Consider the following 21,265-nt stretch of genomic DNA (forward strand, 5'->3'; position numbering starts at 1 on the left):
ATCACATCTCCTGAATAATCGAAAGGCCAAGGGTCTTGATATAAGGCATGAAGCTTGTTTTTTCAACAAGCATTACCTGCGGAGTAATGGCAATTGTGTAGTGCATGTATAAAGAATATATGTTTGAAATGAACCAACAATGTCTTCTATGAAAACTGTAGAGTAGTTGATCAATTTATTTTAGGCGTATTTGGCCGCTTTCATATGTAGGTCTTATTGTCAGATGACCGTTAAAACCCATGGACCTCTTGTCTGTACAAACGTAAGTCCCAAGAGTGTACCATGCAGATGTTTCCAGACCCTGGAGTTTTCATGGATACTACAAATTAAATTATTGTTTATATTAATCAGATTTATTAACCAAAAACTAGGCATAATGGACAGGAAGATTTTAATTTCCCTGTGGCAAGCTTACCATTTTAAAATAGAAGCGACCCTATTCTTCATACTTTAATGTCACAGTTCTGTATACGGTGTCTTATTCTATCATAATTTTTGCGATATATGTCGAAAGCTGACAGAAAAGCAAATGATTTGGATAGATGGAGTCATTGGGAAAGTTTATGGTCTTTGTCATGATATCATTGAGAAATGATATATTTTTTTATTAGATTTGTTTGCTGCTTGTGAGTTTGTCTGATGGTTACTTTGTTATATATCTCATGTCAGAACCTGGCATAATTTTGATGAGACGTCGACTGCCATGGTGAGTATTTTCAATGAAGCAGATGACACGTACCCTTCCTGAACGCATGATCCTATTATCCTGTTACTTTTTAGGGGTGTCTGTCTTGTAAATCACAGCTGTGTGTATGTTATTTCTAGTTGTTGTGAAGCTGGCGTTAAAGTTTTATCTAATCGCAGTGGCAGTGACACACTATCGGCGACAGATTATTACAACAGTTTCTGAACCCTTCTACCTAAGTATTCACTTCTGTATGATATACCTTTATAGATCAGTGTTTCAAAATGACAAAGCTTCAATTAGGGTTTGTATTGATTTTCCTGTTAACAGTTACGTCACCTGCATCGTCTAAGCCGAAGTGTTGTATGCTTAACCAATGGGAGGGGATGCTTTATTTCGAGATAGGTGCACTGGACAGAGGTAATGTCTCAGGATTACATAGTTCGGATAAGATAGATTTGTATATTACAAACGGAACTGTCAATGTGTCATATGATCAAGAAAATGGCAGGACATATTTCGGCTTCGACAGATACACGAGGTCTGTCCAATCTCAACCAGAACGGTCACGTGGTAGCCTCATCTCCGATTACAAAAAGGTAAGCAAAACTTTACCGCTGATAAGATCAAATTTTGAGATACAGCACAACACGAGTGGTTATTGGAGGTGATCAGAGCGTTTTGCACTGAATCGTGCACCCATTAAACCAGTGCAAGCAACATTGTTACACAGTATAACCTGTGTAACTAAGAGAAATCGGTATGAAAAGTGTCTATAAAATGATTTTTTTAAAAAAATAATTCAAACTTAAACATCTCACTTCAATAATGATATATCGCATTACCTGGGTTGATAAAAGAAATACCCATTTCAGAATTTAATTGATTAAGTTCGTGGTTTCACGTGATGATATCAATGCAGGTAACTATAATATGGTAATAATAGTACATTATCATCCCAGCGAGATGTTCATTAAATAATTTGTCTTATGTGAGACACTGAGTCATAGAAAATTAACACATGGACGATTACAAACGCCTCGTTCTAAATGTTTCATAATCACAAGTTAAACACCGTATTCTAATAGAACACGCGTATAGCACCTAAACAGCTCTGAATCATCAACAGTGTATGGATATTATTTTTCCACTCAGGTTATATGGGTTACAATATACAATACAAAACACTTGAGTTCTTGTCTTCTTTGCAGGGGTTCCAGTATCTGGTTTACGAAAATAAGACGTGTGAGAAGTCCGCGTTAACTGACAACATGACTGTATATTGTGCTTCAGGTATTATTTAATATATATATATATATGCGACGTTTTTGTTTTCTTACCTGTTCCCCTTATCAATCTGACAGTCATTGTTCATTCACAACTAACGATAACGCTAACCCTTTACCATATTGACCTTCTGTAAGATTAGGTACAGTATGACCCTCAAATGAAATTAACTTCATCATGCAGACGTTTTTAAACCTCGTCAGTGATGATAAATCCTTGCCAATACGTAAATTCTACTAAAGACAGTATATCTAAGGTACCCCTGTACGATTCATTTCAGATTTTCTTAAAAACGATAACTTTCCAGTCGGACGTATAGTAGGAGATACACCGGTAACTAATGTAGAAGTTCTTCCAGGTGATTTCTTCTCCAGTATTTATACAACAACATATAAAGGTAACAATTCGAACATTGGTATAGTAAAAGTATGATTTCCATCTGTGTGTCTGTCAGTAGAAGAATTAGAGGAGACATAATTAATTTCAAATAAAAAGATCTTGTACAGCCATAACACTACTGTTATGATATCTGTATCATACCATGGATATGTATGTCTGGAGTATAAAGGATTCAATCATAACCCAGAAGTAAAAAGCTTTGACTGAAGGTCTACATGTACGGAAGTTTTCCTTATTTCCTTATACACATCAAACATAGCCATTTTAGATTTTCACTTTAAAATATACCGTTATAATCTATTACAGTTGGTTCACAATGTATGCCGCTTTATTTGGCCATCACTAACAACTGGCCAGGGACTAACAGTGCTGGAGCAGGCGGCGCCGATATTCTTGATATCAAGCCGGACATCGCAGACCCTTCGATATTCACACCACCAACGTACTGTCCAAAACGAATCACCGAGGTTAGTACCAGGGAAAACAGTCATACCTTTTAATAGATCTTGTATACCCTGTTTTAGAATATTTTAGAAAGATGTAAAAGAAGTATAACTTTCATCTGGTAATTACGTTTTCTTGAAAAAGTTCTGGTTTTGATATAATAATCATAATTATATATATTTTTTCAGAGGTCCAAAGATCCAATGTTTCTCCGGCTTTCAAGTCTCTTCAATTAGAACTGCAGATAAAATGACTACAAGAGATAATTCATATGGTCTTATTGATATGCACGTGGTGTAGACAAAATCAATTATAGACGACATTCTGAAAATTTTCATCAAAATCTTTCAAACATAGACCGGTATTTGGACTGGTTAAGGACTATATTTTGAAATATACTCACCAGAACTCTTGTTAACATAACATAATAATACTCGAGTATTATACGAATTTAACATCATTCTTCAAACGATTTCTTTGTTGGGGATATGTTACACGTAAATATTTGCTGTAAAAGTAACCAAATTGTATTTACTTTCAATGATACTTCTTTAGATATTACTACACATTCAACAGCCTCAACATTACTACATTGAGTTGCGCAATAAAGGTATATGGGTAAAATTTGGTCTTCTTCTACTTCCATATTCACTTTCATTGAAATTAAAATTTATTTTACTTCATACACCAGACCAGAGATCCATCTTGAGCTGTAACCTCACATCTGCATCTGTGACCTCGCACGTCAAGCTCGACCTTAGACCTCACATCACTTGTTCAATAGACTATTAGTCACAAACCACATGTTCACCTTGAATTTTGTTCTTACATCACATTTTCAACTTGACCTGTGACCTCACATGTCACAAGGTCAACTTGAGCTGTGATATCCCATTACAATCTTACTTCACATCACATCATATCACATATTCAGCTTTATGGAAGACGTCTTATTTCATCTTCATTTTATGGTATATACTGATAAAGGGGACAAAGTTGGTAAATCGTCAATAGTTGAACACAAATATATCCTACCTTTGATCCAAGACATTACGTTACATTTCCACTATGACTTATGATATCACATTTCAAGAACGCCTTCAATATCTGCCTTGTTATGATTTCCTTATGTTATTAAAAGAACGTCTAAAGTCAAATGAAATAAACTTTATAACCTTTATATTGACGACGTTGAGTTTTTGTGGAGATCTTTTATAGACTAATAGCATATCCATTAGAACTGAATGTTCCTCTTTGCTGAATTGTTTCCTGATGTTAAATCAAATCTTCAAGATTAACATGACATGTATGTTTGCCAACGAAGGAAAATCTGAAAACAAGAAATACGATGATAGATACTTCGGTATTACCACACTTAAAATTGCCTCTTAATGTTAAGGATTTGGACCTCTTCCGTTTGTATTGGATTCCTAAACTTCACAGAATCTATCTAAACAACGTTTTATTGTTGGCTTGTCTAGCTGTTCAATCAAGTATGTGTTAAAATTACTAACCACCATTTTGAACATTATCAAATCCGAGTTATAGTCAAATTGTAATATTGTTTACTCAAGAATTGAAATTAATAGCATATGCATTTTAATGAACTCCAAAGAGTGCTTCAATACTTTCTTCAAATAACATTTCTTCTATAAAAACATTTGATTTCCAACTCTGTACACCACCTTACCCCATCCTAAACTAAACTGCAAGAACACAATCGTTCTCTTGTTATGAGAACTTTCTTTTCCAAGAAAGATGAATAGTTGTACAAATATATGGCTGTGAACTATACCGAAGCGTATTTCGTGAAAATACGCCCAAATCAAGGAGATAATATACGGAGGGCGAAATAATAAAAATGATCGAGTTAATGGTTATAAAATTTTCGTCTACCTAAGTGGTAAGACCTTTCAACCGACTATTGGCATACATATGGAAACTAACTGTGTCCCTCTGTTGGCAGACACATGAGGCAGAATTTATCGAAGACCTTGTATTGTATGACGTCCTTCAGCAGGATGATTTGACGTGGTAATCACATTCACTGAAGTAGAAGATGCTTTTCCCTCGTTACATCGACATTAAAATTGAATATTGATTTTGTTAATGTCAATGTCTTCTCTTGTCTTTAACCATTTGAAAAGAACGCATAGTTGCAAAAAGTCATGTGAATAATATTTCAAGTTGATTAGAAATTTACCTTTTTATCTAATCACAGGTAAGTGGCGGGTAGACTCTATCCTTGAGAGATTATCGCCATACTATCTGAATCTTTCTACCTAAGGATTTACTGACAGGTAGACATATCTACATACAAATAAACAAAAACGTTTCAAAATGGCCAGGCTCCATTTAGGGTTGGTATTAATTTTCCTGTCATATGTCTCGTCTGAGCCGAAATGTTGTATGCTGAATCAGTGGGAGGGGATGCTTTACTTTGAGATAGGTGCAGTGGACAGAGGAAATGCCTCAGGATTACATACTTCGGATCAGATAGATTTGTATATCATAAACGGGACTGTCAGCGTGTCATACGATGAAAACAATGGCCGAACATATCTCGGCTTCGACAGACACACGAGGTCTGCCCGATCTCCACCGGAACGTACACGCGGTAGCCTCATCTCAGATTATAGAAAGGTAAGCAAAAGGTACACATTTCTATCACTCAAAGGGTGAGTCAGATAAAACACTACATGAGTAGTACTTGATGGTGAGCAATTGGAGCGTCTGGCATAGAAGCGTGCAGACATACAACATAAATGCCCTTCTAACAAACTGTTATCAATCTTGTCATTATCATCAGCACATGTCCTTTTGCATATATATAATCTGAAGGAAGAGAACAAAACATTTCAATGGTATAATGTTCACAACTCCATGAAACTGTAATGAATCGATGAAGAAAAAAAATTCGTAGCTGAGCCGTTTGATATTATTTTTCAAAGTCAAATAAAAATTATGTATCCACAAAATTGTGTAAACATGGGGGTCATGATACTTCGTGGGGTCATAATTCTTCGTGGGGGTCATCATACTTCGTGGGGTCATAATTCTTCGTGGAGGTCATCATACTTCGTGAGATGTTTTTGTTTACTTTGCAGGGGTTCCAGTACCTGGTTTATGAGAATAAGACGTGTGAGAAGTCCGCGTTAACTGACAACATGACTGTATATTGTGCTTAAGGTTTTCAGTTAATATATATTTACGATATTTTTGTTTTCTTACCTGTTCCCCTTATCAAACTGACAATCATTGTTCATTAACAACTAACAATAAAGCTAATCCTTTACCATGTTGACCTTCTTTAGGTATAGTATAACCCTGCATTGAAATAAACTCCATCATGCATAGGTTTCGCCTTTTTTGGTCTCGTCGATGACTATTTATTGTCCTTCAGGTACTATTTGATATTACTTCACACCGTCTTTTTCCTTTTACCTATTCCTTTATTCACAGACACAGTAGTACCTAATAATGAAGTATCGATTTCAGATTTTCATACCAACGACAATTTTCCAGCCGGACGTATTGTCGGAGACATACCGGTAACCAATATGCAAGTTCTTCCAGGTTTTTACCTCTCCGACATTTATGCGACATCCTACAAAGGTAACGATTCTAAAGTTAGTGTAAGAAAAGTATAGCTTCATTCTGTTTGTATCAGATGAGAAGGATAAGATGATAGATTTTTTCCGTGAAATCATGGGATATTATATCGTGGCACAGCGGTAGAAGCTACTAAAAAATACCATGTATTGAGGGAGTGCATAGACTGGGAGAAAGGCTAACTGAAATTATCGCTGAGATTTATTTTAAATTTATTCATTTAAAACACTGCCGCAAATGGCCGTTGGCTTGTCTTTAATAGAGGACACTCATTTTGTTGTAGAGAGTGCAACTGTTACCTTGCAACAACAAATGCCCCGTTCTTTCCAATTCACACATTGTTCCGAATTTTCAAATAACAACAATGTATACACGTAGTTATATGGAAGATTGACGGTTCTGGACAAAACCAGGGGTTCTTTGTCATGCAGTACCCATCTTACATTGGAGATAAGAATACAAGTGGTAAGTGTTTAGAACTTTTATCTGAACGGGTCCAATTTATCAAGGAGTAGCCGTTATGAACATTGGACAAGGGCTTCGTTTCGGCAAAAGACTATGGTCGATTTCTCCGCTTTTCCTTCACAGTTTACTGGATAGCCGTAATTATAAGCTGGTATTGAAAGGGCCATGTATCTGCAAAGCTCTGAGCTTGCACGGGTTGAATCTGTGGACAACCCTGAAATAATTCACTTTCCTTTCCAACTGACAGGCCATGCTGGTCCTACCACCTTGCATAGAGTCATTAATACAATGCTTATTATGCAGATTATCCCACTATAACGATAAACGAGTCCGCATTACGTTTAACGATTAACAATGGACAGTGTGGCGAGGGGAGGTCTTTGAAATTCTGGTCTCATGATAGAAGGGTTGCGATTGTGTGAGGTGGAAGGAGTGAGGGAGTATCAGTCTGCGGTTCTCTACCCATGTGTTGACCAACTCTGTCTACAAGATAATACATTGTAGTCAGAAAAGGAGTTAGACATTGTTGTCCTTTCGAGAAATACAGCCCTGGCGGTGTCATCTTGAAATACCTGGCGTCCTGTAGAGATCAGTGATCCTGAATATATGCAGCAGGTGTCTGATGAAAGGATTCGTGGCCCGGGCGATGGTCGCCCTACAGCCTCAGTCACAAATGGTGTGATTGGGCCTTTGCGGAATGGCAACCTTCAATACAGTTCGCTTTTGGGTGGTTGGGTTCCTGAGATGTTTGAGTGTCAATAGCTAATGGTTATCAGTCAACAAATACGAATGCCTGTAGCCAGGGCGTCCCAGTATCCATGATGATCTGTAGTTGTTGATGTATGTTAGGAATATCTTGGCGACGAACTCGCATCTGTTGGATCTGGACAGACGTCGGGACTGTTGGTGTCAATGGTCACCTCCTGAATGACCTTGCTCTATGCTCGCTTCTATAATGCATTTGGTTCTGTTGGGAATAATTTCTGTGAGACAGATGTGGTACAGTGATAGAGGTGATGTCAGCATGAATGTGTGTTCGTCTGGATAGTTGATGCAAGTAAAAGAGTCATGACAATGACTTTTGGACCTGTTGTTCGGTTCTTGTTACCATTTCCTTGGTTGCTCTTCGCCGGGCTCGGACAATCGGTCCCATAATTGAGGTCCGACGCATGTGACTTGAGTGACAGAGCACTGGTCTTTTTTTAAACAGATCTATTTGCCATTTTGAAACGGAAAGGAGTGGTGTGGATTATCACAATAACACTATGGATATCATATTCAGTGATATGTGGCAATATCACACAATATGTATACCTGGAGTTTGGTATAGAAGATTTTTAATCTGCACTTGAAACAGCCTTCTTTATCAAACAAACTTGACCATTACAGATGGCAGAAACTGTATGCCGATCTATTTCACCGTCACCAATATTTGGCCAAGGATTAGCAGTGCTGGAGCAGGCGCCGCCGATGTTCTCGATATCAAGCCGGGCATCGCAGACCCTTCGATATTCACACCACCAACGTACTGTTTGAAACAAACCATCGAGGTTAGTACCAGGGAAAACACTAACCACATTATACATTGTAACATATCGTTATAGAACATATTATGACCTTGCGATATATTACTAGTTATTATTTCATTATAATAAAATGTTACCTCTATTTTTCAGAAGTCCAAGGATCCAATGTTTCTCTGGCTAGCAAGTTTCTTCAATTAGGAGAAGACACTTTGATGTGATGGCGAGTGTAGGAACAATTGTTATAAGATATGTTTCATACAATTATTATGTTTTATTAATACGTAGTTGATTTGTTTAAGAAAGAACGTTAACATTAATTGCAAAAGTAAACCCCACGCAAAATCAGTTCGGTATGATCTGTCATCAACAAAACCTGTTCCTCTTATGAAACAATTTGTGCATTTTCACAAAACAACATCATTGATGAGTCCTTGAGGGACGACTCGACTGTATGATACTGTTAACTCATCGTTTGGTTCTACTTGATCTCATCGTATTGAAATACTTGATTTCATCGTTTTGAAATACTTGGTCTCATTGTAACTCATCGTTTTGAAATACTTGATCTCATTGTAACTCATCGTTTGGCTCTACTTGATCTTATTGTAAATTCGTGTTAAAAAGCGTTATCCACTTGTGTCTTTTGTACAATCTTCAACACTGACAATGTTGGACTATTGAAGACGAGCTCTGACGAACTAGATATTAAAACGTGAGAACTAAAATTTATTCATGTTTCTAAATGGGCACGTGGCATCAGCATATTCTCCCAGACGTCAATGACTTTGGTACAAAAGTCGCATTACAAATAAACACACAAAATGTACCCCACGCGGTCTCACATAAAATCATATCATAAAGTGAATTCTGAGTCAAAAAGGTTGTACTACAATATCATCTACTTAATTGTCGGCACCACTTCAGAAAACTTTAAAGCCATTTTTTTTAGCCTTTTGTGTGATGGTATTTATTGTAAAACATTTAACTAGACCCATAACCTGACTAAAATGTATTTTGTTATTTTCACATACAACTCAAATCTTAATTTGTCAGAAGATTTTCAAAACACTTTTATTTTAATTCCCCCAGACAGAAAACAATTACATGGCGTCATACCTTTTAGTACAAATACATTCTTTTATGATAAGAACATTTCACATCAATGGTTAGATACTTGATACCTAAATTGTCATCCTCTCCAGTTACAACCCACAGGTGAGTAGAATAGATTCTTCCACACTCGGAATGAAAACAGCTTCAAAAGTCCAACATGATGCTTTGCTGAGTAAGAAACCTTATCTAGTGGGTTGATGTATTCCCTGTCATTAAACAAACACTGCAAGCTGGTGGAATGTGCACAGAAATGAATGACATTTTCTTATTGTGCCTCTATTCGAATCGCAAGTGGTGAAAACAAGAAGTGAGTAATGAAAAAAAAAGGAAATTTACACCGTGAAATATAGAGAAAAGGGAAAAAGTTATTAAAAGATAGTAAACACATGTGTTCCACATTAGAGATATTTATCTTACATAGGCAGTGTTGGGATATACAAATCGTCCAATATCGTAAATCGTCCCAAAATGGAGGGGCAACTCCAACAAAATAATAACGACAATTTTCAAACGACTTTTATTCATATAGTTTCAAACAAAGGCAGGTGTTTGGACTGGTTTAGGACTTGTACCGTAACTTTCAATATACCAGAAGTCTTGATAATGCTACACAACAATACCTCAGTAAAAACACTTGAACATATATCTACAATAACCTAAGTGCATGAATTAACCTCCCAGTGATTTCTCTGTAGATCTGTTAATCACCTACTTACACATAAATATATGCTATAAAAAGTAAACAAATTATTTTTTCTTTCAATCTCAGTCTAAGTGATACTTTCTTAAATACTACCTCACATTTAACAACTTCAGCATCTCTACATTCAGATACACAATAAATATAAGGTATATCGGCACATCCAACTCTTCTTACACGTACATTTTCACTTTCAAATTTATTTAACATTATCAATCACACCAGAGATCTATCTTGAGCTGTAGAACCTCATATCATTTGTTCATCTTGATCTGTAACCTTGTATGCCATAGATCGAGCATGACCTTTGACCTCACATCACTTGTTCACTTGTTCACTTTGACTAGTGTTCTCTAATTACATGTTCACTTTGACCTCTGGCCTTACATCACATGTTCACCTTTACCTGTGACCTCATATGTCACATGGTCAACTTGAGCAATGATGTTCAACTACAAGTTCACAATGACTTGCAACCTTACATCTCATTTCTAGCTTCATGGAAGATGTCAAATTCACCTTAGCAAATTTGGTATTCAATTTTCATACAATATTTTGATCAAGAGGACACTTTGCAAAATGTCAATTGCTAAACACAAATACATGTTCACCATGACTGGTGATCTTACAATGTTCAACATCATCTGTGATCCATGTATCACATTCATGTCCAAGCTTAATGACCTATGACCTTGTGTCACATGTTCAATTTGACCTATGACCTTACATTACATGTCTTCACTGCTAACATACAACCATCTCATTACTTTCAGGAATGCCAAACTATTGATATGATATCATAATACTAATATATTTTGCCAATCCTTTGATTTCTGGGCATTTTATGAATTAAGGTAAATTACTTTAAATGTATACAATGTACTAAATATGGCCACAGTAGTAATTTTACATACACAATACCATGAAAATATTCTACCTAATTATACCAGCAATAAATATATGATGTTATTTGAAGTGTAATAACATAGATTTTAGCACTAAATTTCCTAATTCTGTTTATAAATAGATTCAAACTGTGGACATGATACTGTAGTTTACCACCTGGAAGTCTTCACACATTTGACAGTAGTTATGTTTCACACATCAGGTCTAAGTCATGCATATTCCATGAATCTGAAATGTGTTGGGATATTATCAGATAAACATGAACCAAATCTGTTGAGTGATTCTCAAGATATGACACTGTTTCGGAATAGGCTGGGATGCAATGGACGGAAATGGGTAACACTACATGACCCCCTCCCCTGAAATGACAAGGGCATAATAAAACCAAAAACAACAGATCTGTAGTTATAAACAGGCGTGGAAGGTACCAATAAAAAATCCTTGTAAATCAACATGATAAAACTGAAACAAACAAACTGGCCTTTACCAGATGATACAGCTTATGGTACAATTGTCACTTAGCAATCGGGTGACATTACAAATCCATATCTATAATACTGCATTGACATCTTAACCTATACTAGTGAAGGTCAGCTTACAATATATACAACATACTTCTGTTCAATATACAACAGTTCTATTATAATAACATTAATGCTCTTTCCATATGATTTATTGCTATAAAACAATGTAATATAAATGCCTGTGTATGAAAGACACTTATGCAGAAAAAATCTGGCTAGTAGTTTTAGATATATCTTCTGATGACAACATAGAACAGCTGGTTGGTCTTACGCACAAAAAAACATTCTAGTAAGTACACCAGTACAAAAAAAACCAAAAACAAACTGAGCAAATTTACATAGTAAATCTGGATAGTATGGGCACATCTACACAGAAAGCCTTGCTAGTCAGCATACCTCTACACAGAAAGCCTGGCTTGTCAGGATATCTCTACACAGAAAGCCTGGCTAGTCAGGATATCTCTACACAGAAAGCCTGGCTAGTAAGGATATCTCTACACAGAAACCCTGGCTAGTCAGGATACCTCTACACAGAAAGCCTGGCTAGTCAGGATACCTCTACACAGAAAACCTGGCTAGTCAGGATATCTCTTCACAGAAAGCCTGGCTAGTCAGGATATCTCTACATAGAAACCCTGGCTAGTCAGGATACCTCTACACAGAAAGCCTGGCTAGTAAGGATATCTCTACACAGAAAGCCTGGCTAGTCAGGATATCTCTACATAGAAAGCCTGGCTAGTCAGGATACCTCTACACAGAAAGCCTGGCTAGTCAGGATACCTCCACACAGAAAACCTGCTAGTCAGGATACCCTTTACACAGAAAGCCTGGCTAGTAAGGATACCTCTACACAGAAAGCCTGGCTAGTAAGGATATCTCTACACAGAAAGCCTGGCTAGTCAGGATATCTGTACACAGAAAGCCTGGCTAGTCAGGATATCTCTACACAGATAACTTGGCTGGTAAGGGCAATGGTGTACAGAAATGATGTCTAGTAAGGCCACTTCTACACAGATAACTTGGCTGGTAAGGGCACTGGTGTACAGAAATGATGCCTGGTAAGGCCACCACTACACAGATAACTTGGATGGTAAGGGCACTAGTATACAGAAATCATGTCTAGTAAGGCCACTTCTACACAGATAACTTGGCTGGTAAGGGCACTGGTGTACAGAAATGATGTCTAGTAAGGCCACTTCTACACAGATAACTTGGCTGGTAAGGGCACTGGTGTACAGAAATGATGCCTGGTAAGGCCACCACTACACAGATAACTTGGATGGTAAGGGCACCTCTACACAGATAACTTGGCTGGTAAAGGCACTAGTATACATAAATGATGCCTAGTAAGGCCACCACTACACAGATAACTTGGATGGTAGGGGCACTGGTTTACAGAAATCATGTCTAATAAGGAAGACTGACTTGTAAGGACACATGAACAAAAAAGTCAATATTTCTTACAATGAGAGCAATGCATTAAAGGGACTAGTAAGGCCACCACTACACAGGTAACTTGGCTGGTATGGGCACTGGTATACAGAAATGATGCCCAGTAAGGCCACCACTACACAGGTAACTTGGATGGTACGGGCACTGGTATACAGAAATGATGCCTGGTAAGGCCACCTCTACACAGATAACTTGGATGGTAAGGGCACTGGTGTACAGAAATGATGCCCAGTAAGGCCACCACTACACAGATAACTTGGCTGGTAAGGGCACTGGTGTACAGAAATCATGTCTAGTAAGGAAGACTGACTTGTAAGGACACATGAACAAAAAAGTCAATATTTCTTACAATGAGAGCAATGCATTAAAGGGACTAAATGATTAGATGTTCATTTCGTAACTGATAAAAAGTATTATAACATTTCATTATCTGTTAAATGTCATGCATTTTCTGCTAATTATAATATCTACAAGTTTGCAAGTTACCAAAAATGTCAAAAAACTTAAACAAAATAGAAGTGACCCATCACTATTCATATCATTATCATTTGGAGAGTGTAAACAATGTGTTTGCACTTGCATGGTGCAAGATTTAGAAATCATACCAATGCGGTAGGCTAAAACGAGGTTCGGAAAGGTAAAGTGATAAACTCGGCTATCTCCGATCAAAACAGCAAATGTCTGTAGACACAACCGTGAGTGTCGACCTGTGTTAGTTTGAAGCTGATAATCATTATCAATTTTTCTCAAAAAGTGCTATGATTTTTGTGAATTGTCTAATTTTAGGTATTACAATGCTTGCCCAAAATCAAACGCACAGAAAAACTTAACAAAATCTAACCATTCAGTCCCTTTAAAATTAATGCATAATTAAGAAATATCACAGTAAATATATAATTTTACTTCTGATGTCACCTTAGGCTCATTAGGCTTTCATATGAACCAAAAAACTTTCATTTTCAGCTTCCCTTACCATCAATCCCATCTCCTTTTGTCTCGACTATGTTAAACTTGTAAAATTATATATCTGGAGGACAGACAGAAAACAGTTTCAGAAGAAATAACAGATTAACGGTCAGTGAACAAATAACTCTGTCAGCAACAGATAACCACAGCCTTTAACAATCACACAAAAAGGCAGTGAACAACAGGTTTTGGTCAACAACAGTAACGTAAACTATAGAACATTGAAGAGGGCCTGTATTACCTATAAAACACGAAGAGATCTAGTGGACCTGTAACTCATCTCACTTCTGTGATTTTCCAACCTTCACAGTAACAGCATCTTTATCTGAACATTTTATCAATAGATACTTTGTTTGAAGATTCAAAATTTATTTTACTCTCGTAACTTTAAAAGTTGATGTACACCATTCTAATACACACATTTCAACATCAAGATCTTGAATGTAGGTGAGTTCATTTTTTTTTTTTTGAAAAATCTTCATTTTAGCATTCTAATCACTTTAACAGTATGGCTTTACAATTCTTCACCCTTAAGAAAACACTTAATAATAATCGATGCTAGGTGAAAAGACCAAAAAAGAATGCTACACCATGCCCCAACCTCACTTGCCTTTCAAAAGGTAAGCTAACAGAGGCAAATAATATATATTTTATTAGACTCTTAACCATGTCAGAGCTATAATACTTTTTGTTAAACTTTTTCGTCTTATTCCTTTCATACTGCCGATCTGTTTAGCCTCTTTGCATTCCATCATCCTGAATTATCTCCCCTTTTCTTAGATACAACATACACATTATCATGCTAGCACCTATTATATCTTGCTGAATAATAATGAAAAATTCCTTACCAAATATGAACAAAACAAGCTACTGTACTGACAACACCAGCACCAGTTCTTCTTCTTTAGAGAAAAACAATTCTGAATGTCTGATGAATGAACTTTGGCACTCTACACAAACAACAATATTATGTGACTTTTAAAAGAATGTAAATGGAAAGTCCATGTACACTGTCGTAGAAAATGTGAAATATTGAAATAAGTTCTAATAAACCATTCTCAATAATGTTAAAAGTGACACGTGTTGATACATACAATGTTATTTTATAATACGCTAGAACCTTTGTCTTTCATCTGTTCAAAAACAACATACTATATGACTGAAACAAGACATGTTCAATAGAAAATACTTCAGTTTGACTCTTTTCATATCAAGAAACATTTCCTGATTAACACATTTTGGATTCCTAAGAACCAAAATTATATGTTTAAGGTGCATTACAACATGTCCTATGTGGGAAAGCAGTAACTAAAAAAAAAAACAGTGTAAAATATCAAAGGTTCAAAGTATTGAGGAAGAAGGTATACAATATTCCATTTGTTGTGAATGTGACAAGCAATTCACCTGCTCATTATCACTGATGGAGGCATAATCGTAACAACTATTCTTTGGAACAAAAGTTCCCATAAGCTTTATATTATTAAAGTGCATTGATTTATATGTTATATTAGACCCTGTTTAAAATCTATAAATTATCAGTGTGTTATAACATTTCTAATATCACAACTTTGCTGAAGTAAACGGGCGCAAAGTGTCTTGCAACCTGTTTCTTCATTGTTCACTCTCCTGAAAAACAACTTTGAGATTCCCTCAATCATGCAGCCATTCTTTCCACATAAATAACCTTCTGTCATTCTTTCAGTCTTAATAGTTGTCCTGAGGTAGTCTGCACACTGACAAAATAAAATAAAAGTGGGTAAATATCATCCATTCTTCATAAAATGTGAATGCTGAAAAACATTGTGTTTGAAGGTCTAAGTTTAAAGTAAGCATTTTTAATAACAATTAAAATGCACAATTCATATCAATTCCCAACTCGATATAAACTCAAAATATCAAAGGATCAAAGATATTGAGGGAGAAGGTGTACAAACATGCAATCTTCTATTGGTTGTGTAATAAGAACTTCTATTCCGATGACATTACCAACCTGAAGAAAATGTTCTGAAATATCCCGACTTGATCACCATGCAAATGAAAATAAATACACCATGTATTGATACAGGTTGGTTGTAACATTAACTTTTACCTTTGTCAATTCATACCCAAATATAACTGGCACATTCTTTGATTAAAATAAAAAAGGTTTTATAGCAAAGCTTATGATGAAACAATAGTTGTAATCCATTCAGTGCTTACCAGTGAACTAACTCTCCTCCTATTATATCATGTACGTGGTATATCAAACCCAAGCGACAGATCTTTGGCCATTTTCGATGTTCTAGATCCTTTAAAAAAACAACAAACTGTAATAACTTTCATTAATAATAATGAAAACAGGAAATGAACACTTTACAAAGAGATCAGTTTACTATTACGCTTGTGGCCATTGGGAATTTCAACTGTTTTCACCTCATCATGTATCAGTAAAAAATGATGACATAAGGAAATGCAATATTACTCTGTGAAAAAAAGCACTCTCAAAGTGAAGGTAGCTTATTTTCCAGAAATCAGGGTCTTGATATCTGTTAACATATGATGTTAGTCATATCTCAACCTAGAAAAACAGAGGGAACTTGTGTGGGTTGTTTGGTAAATCATTTAACAACACAAAACCCGTGTCAATATGATTTCCAAAAGTCACAAGAAATGTCACTTGTAAACACAGATTTAAATATAACACAAATTGTCAAAGTCAAAAGTTAATTAAATTGCAAACAAGAGATACAAAAACAAAAAAACCAAGAGGGATATGGCCACCACTATTGCTTGATCTTTACTTTTTCGTTAAAAGTTGGATAATTTACCTTCTTTTCTCTTCTTTCTTTTTGTTCTTACTTATATGAAAGTTCCTTAAGAAATAATGATATGCCAACTACCAAATCAAAGTTGGCTGCCTCTCAGTCTTTCCGTTTTTCTTATCAATCCAAAAATAAAAAGGGTATAACAATGGACCAAAGGGAACCTACATATGAAATTTGAGAAAAATCCATCCAGTCCTACATAGGAAATAGCATTTACAAACTTTCATTATTGAAATCCAAGAAGGTTGCCAGACAGCCATTTTCTTTTCTAATCATTCCCAAAATCTAAAGGGCAAAACTAAGGATGAATGGGCACATACATATGGAATTTTAGGCAGATCCATCCAGTCCTCCTTAAGAAACATTAGTACAAGAATTTTTCATGGATGAACAGTTGGACCACTGTTAGAGAGAAATTTGAATAGCTCGCCATCTGATGATGGTTGGCTTTAAGGCTTATGAAAAATGAACTTGAAATTAAAAACAGTTTTCATTACACATATCACAATAATTTGTATGGGATCTGATTGGAGTAAGTTGTAGTCCAATTCAAACTGGTTACTGTGTCATAATGGTGCTAGTTTTGACAGGTTTGTTGATCATAAATGTTCCAGTTTCGACAGGTTACTTTATCATAAGGGGATCTGCTTAGATTTTTATCCAGGTTCATTTTAGATTTCTACATCATAAATTTAAGGGGTCTGTTTACATAGGTTTCTAGGTCATAAAAAAATCAGTGAAGATTGTTAGGTCATAAAGAGGTCAATATAGACAGACGTCATGTGAATTGCAGAGTATATGTTTCATAATAAGAATTAGTTGGGTGTATGCAAACCTTTCTAAGTATCTCTTTGTATTTACACTTCCTGATCATGGTAAGGACAGCTTTCCTGCCTCGCAGAAAACACTTCATAAATGTGCCAGCATTTGGAATCGACAACCACCAGTTTCCGATATCTTTCACAGTTATCACAGAAGCTTTTAGTAGTTGTCTACAACAGAGGAGACAAAAATTGAACATAGAGAGAACAGTGCCAGCAAACTTTTTTAAAATCATATATTTATTTAAATGTTAAACATATGTAAATATATGGCTCATTCAATGCACCAGTTAGTTGTATACTGATGGAAAACTTGCCTATTTGTTATCATTTTTCATTGCACGTGTATCAAATGTCTCTCTGATTTCCTGACATTAAGGATTTTACTCATCTTATTTTCTATCTCATTTCTAATGAACTGATCTACATAAACTGCCTGATATAAAAGTTAATCAATGATCTTTTCTAAAAGTCCTACTGTTACCTACTAAGTAGCAAAATACATTGTAAGTCAAGTTAACTATTCCTGAGTTAGAAACCATCTCATTCAATGGAAGTTGATGCGGAAAATATATCGGATGGATCGTTTCCATTCATGTGTCTGGAACACCAAACTTTGTCTTCATTTTTCAGCCCTACACACTTCCAACCTTGTATTTTATTACATGAATAGACAGAAAAATGTGTCAAAAATTGTTGAAATTGAAATTGGATACAATAACTAAACTTTTCCAATGGCTGTTAATAGTTGAACTTTGTCATATAAGGAAGTTGTACTCACGTTATTTCAAAGTCAGAGAATTTGTAATCCATCATGAGTGTCTCCTTTGTCACACAGACATCTTGACATTTTCTGACAACATTAGAACTAAATCTCTCTGAAATTACATAAGCAGAACATATTGGAAAAAATAAGAAGTTCAACTGAAGAAAACAGAAGTCAAAAAACTGAAAAGTTCACTGAAGCAGCTGTTGTAAATCATTACATACAATGTTGTAAAGATAATAAACGTTGTCAGAAATTAATAATTAAAAATTAAATTAAGTTCGATTAAGATTTGAATTTACCAGTTTGTTTGTTAAAATAAATTGAATAATCCATATCTATTTTGTTAAAAACAAGAGAGTTTTTGACCTTACCAATTAAGATCGGACTTATAGCCAAAGACACCATGGTCTTCTTCACATGCTCCTCATAGTCATTGGTAAACAAAATGCAGTACTCATCTGCCTCTGATCCCAGTTTGAACAGTTTGATTAATCCATGTTTTCTTAGGTCATTCTGCACAAGTTTAATGTAAATCAGAAATTAATTACAGCATGCTAATTACTGTGGAAAGATACACATATTCAGAAATTTCTTAGGATCTCAGAATGAAACAATTATGAACCTCTGTCATCACTGCATGATTCCCTGTTTCAGGAAACAACAAAAATGTAACTTTCTCATTTACTGGAATTTACAATGAATTGATGAAGAAGTAAACAAGGAATTCATTAGATGCTAATTTCTTTTAAACATTTATACCCTATGGAAATTGCATAAAGATACAAACAGACAGGATTTAGGAATAGGACTCCAGAGTACACCTCTATGGCTCAGTGTGTAAGTATCACATAGACTACCTGCTAATTTAGAAGATTCATATCACAGTCAGTTTATCTTACCAGCTCCTGGTCTACTTTGGTACGATCATTCATCATACCATACAGCTGATGCTTCAGGACAATAGGTGGCAGTTTATACTTAAATTTGTCAGCAGGGAAAAGACCCTTCAGACGATTCAAGAAGGTATGGGTGTCATTTAGAATCACTGAAATAAAAAGGCATAAGTTTCCAGTATTACATACATTACTGTATGAAAAAATCTGAGATAAAATAACCTGACATATTCAGCAAAAAGCCTTCAAAGCAAGCCTTGTTTTTGTTTTCTGCAGAGGTCTTTAGCATAATCCTTTCATGCATTATTTGAGTAATATTTGTGTTTTAAGTTAAAGGTTATCACTCTTTATTTACCATCACTGATATTTCTCCATGCAGTAGGAGAAACTGACTTCTTGTTCATGTCAATCAGCTCTGTCAAAATGATAATCATGCAAAAGCAGGGGGAGTGGACTCATGCAGAGATGTGCACATGTGAAAAGCTTATATACAGAGTGCATCTTTTTGATTATATTTTAAAAAGGTAGACTTAAAAAAAATAGATAAGAAAAACATGAGTGTACATGTTCTGCTAGTGATTTTGTGTGTGTTTCAAGAGCTATATAGGATATGTGTCTGGAACCCCTCATGTATTGTTGTTCAGGGAAAAAAGGAGCATAGTTTGTATATTATGTTCACATCCCTTGCAGCAGCTATGAATTTCAATGCAAGAATAAATCAAACACCTCTATATTCTTCATTTAATCAATGGCTTCAATCACACTTAGTATCATTATTGTGTTTTATCATCTGCCAAAACCACAGGGACATGAGCATTTGTTACATATTAATGAAGCACACCGTTTTAGAACTTGGACAGAAACAAAAATCTCTCTCCTACATACTGGTACATATATCAAGCCAATCAAAATGTTTAAGAATGCTATAAACAAATTGGTATGGGTCCAAATGACTTCAATAGTATTTACCATCGCCGATTTCTCCATGTGTTGTATTGATTGATGCTGTTTGGCCATTACTGGCTAATGCTGTGGCAGAACATAATCTTCGTTTTGGTTTATATATATCAGGTAGTGCCTGAGTCCTCTTCCGACTCATAACTAGTTCTACAATAGAACATGCATAACATTTAGAATGATGCTGATGGGCCATGTTTATTATTGTTACAATACACTACTGGTATTTGCCATTCACATCAGTCATGGATCAGTGTATAATGTAGGAGGACCACGTGGTTCATAAATCAACCATATCGCTATAGAAATGTTCAGGAATCGTAAATTGTATACTCAAATTCAAAATCCATACACAAAGAAAGTAAGGATTGATTTACCCTTTTCAGTATAACTAGTTAATCCTAATATTCCCGACGAAGGTGCTATTACTCACTGACTCAGGTCACTGTTATATATTTTCCCGTCGTAAGAGGCACCACATGGGTGTTGTCATACGGACGCACACATCATAGACACTGTCCCTTTGTAAGATTTAAGTTAGAACTGAAATTCTATACCATTATCAACTATCATTATGCATAGTATGAGTCAGTACTTACACGTTTCGAATTTCACAACTGGACAATGAAAGCGGCGACGGTCTTTCCCTCGATAACTTTTCGATAACAACATATAAAACTATTTTACTGTGCTCCAAAATGTAAATTTCAAAATGTCATAGTGTCCAATCTATTTCAAAATATCATATAACCACAATTTAAAAACCAGAAACTTTGTTTTACAGGAATTTCACTACATTTCTTCATCAGACGAAAACATAGGGCGCATCCATATTTAAGCTGAGGGCTAAATATAAGCTGACGTTCCGATTGGTCAATAAGCACTTCCGGATTTTGGGTGTAAACAAACGTGCCTGGGCGGAAAGTTTTTATGAGTGTTTCC

General features: G+C 35.7%; 2 protein-coding genes and 1 pseudogene across 2 annotated transcripts; 2 read left to right on the forward strand and 1 right to left on the reverse strand.

Annotated features, from left to right (window-relative positions):
• The first annotated feature begins 969 nt into the window (after positions 1-969).
• Positions 970-3,051, forward strand: LOC132551548 (uncharacterized). Its single transcript, XM_060215702.1, has 5 exons — positions 970-1,284; positions 1,897-1,978; positions 2,253-2,369; positions 2,678-2,838; positions 3,004-3,051. The coding sequence occupies exons 1-5, from the start codon at positions 970-972 to the stop codon at positions 3,049-3,051; spliced, it is 723 nt and encodes a 240-aa protein (XP_060071685.1).
• A 2,104-nt stretch (positions 3,052-5,155) lies between these two features.
• LOC132551549 (uncharacterized) lies at positions 5,156-8,616 on the forward strand (annotated as a pseudogene).
• A 1,418-nt stretch (positions 8,617-10,034) lies between these two features.
• Positions 10,035-21,133, reverse strand: LOC132551558 (inactive serine/threonine-protein kinase 19-like). The gene is made up of 8 exons (XM_060215711.1): positions 20,923-21,133; positions 20,336-20,473; positions 19,373-19,518; positions 18,845-18,986; positions 18,486-18,582; positions 17,719-17,875; positions 16,279-16,367; positions 10,035-15,812 (listed from the first exon to the last, which is right to left on the reverse strand). Exons 2-8 carry the CDS (start codon positions 20,463-20,465, stop codon positions 15,770-15,772), a joined length of 804 nt encoding a protein of 267 aa, XP_060071694.1. The 5' UTR covers positions 20,466-20,473; positions 20,923-21,133; the 3' UTR covers positions 10,035-15,769.
• Between the last annotated feature and the right edge of the window lie 132 nt (positions 21,134-21,265).

The sequence above is a fragment of the Ylistrum balloti genome, unplaced genomic scaffold, assembly GCF_031769215.1.
Source record: "Ylistrum balloti isolate Yb309-2 unplaced genomic scaffold, AGI_CSIRO_Ybal_v1 Utg370206, whole genome shotgun sequence".
NCBI lineage: Eukaryota > Metazoa > Mollusca > Bivalvia > Pectinida > Pectinidae > Ylistrum > Ylistrum balloti.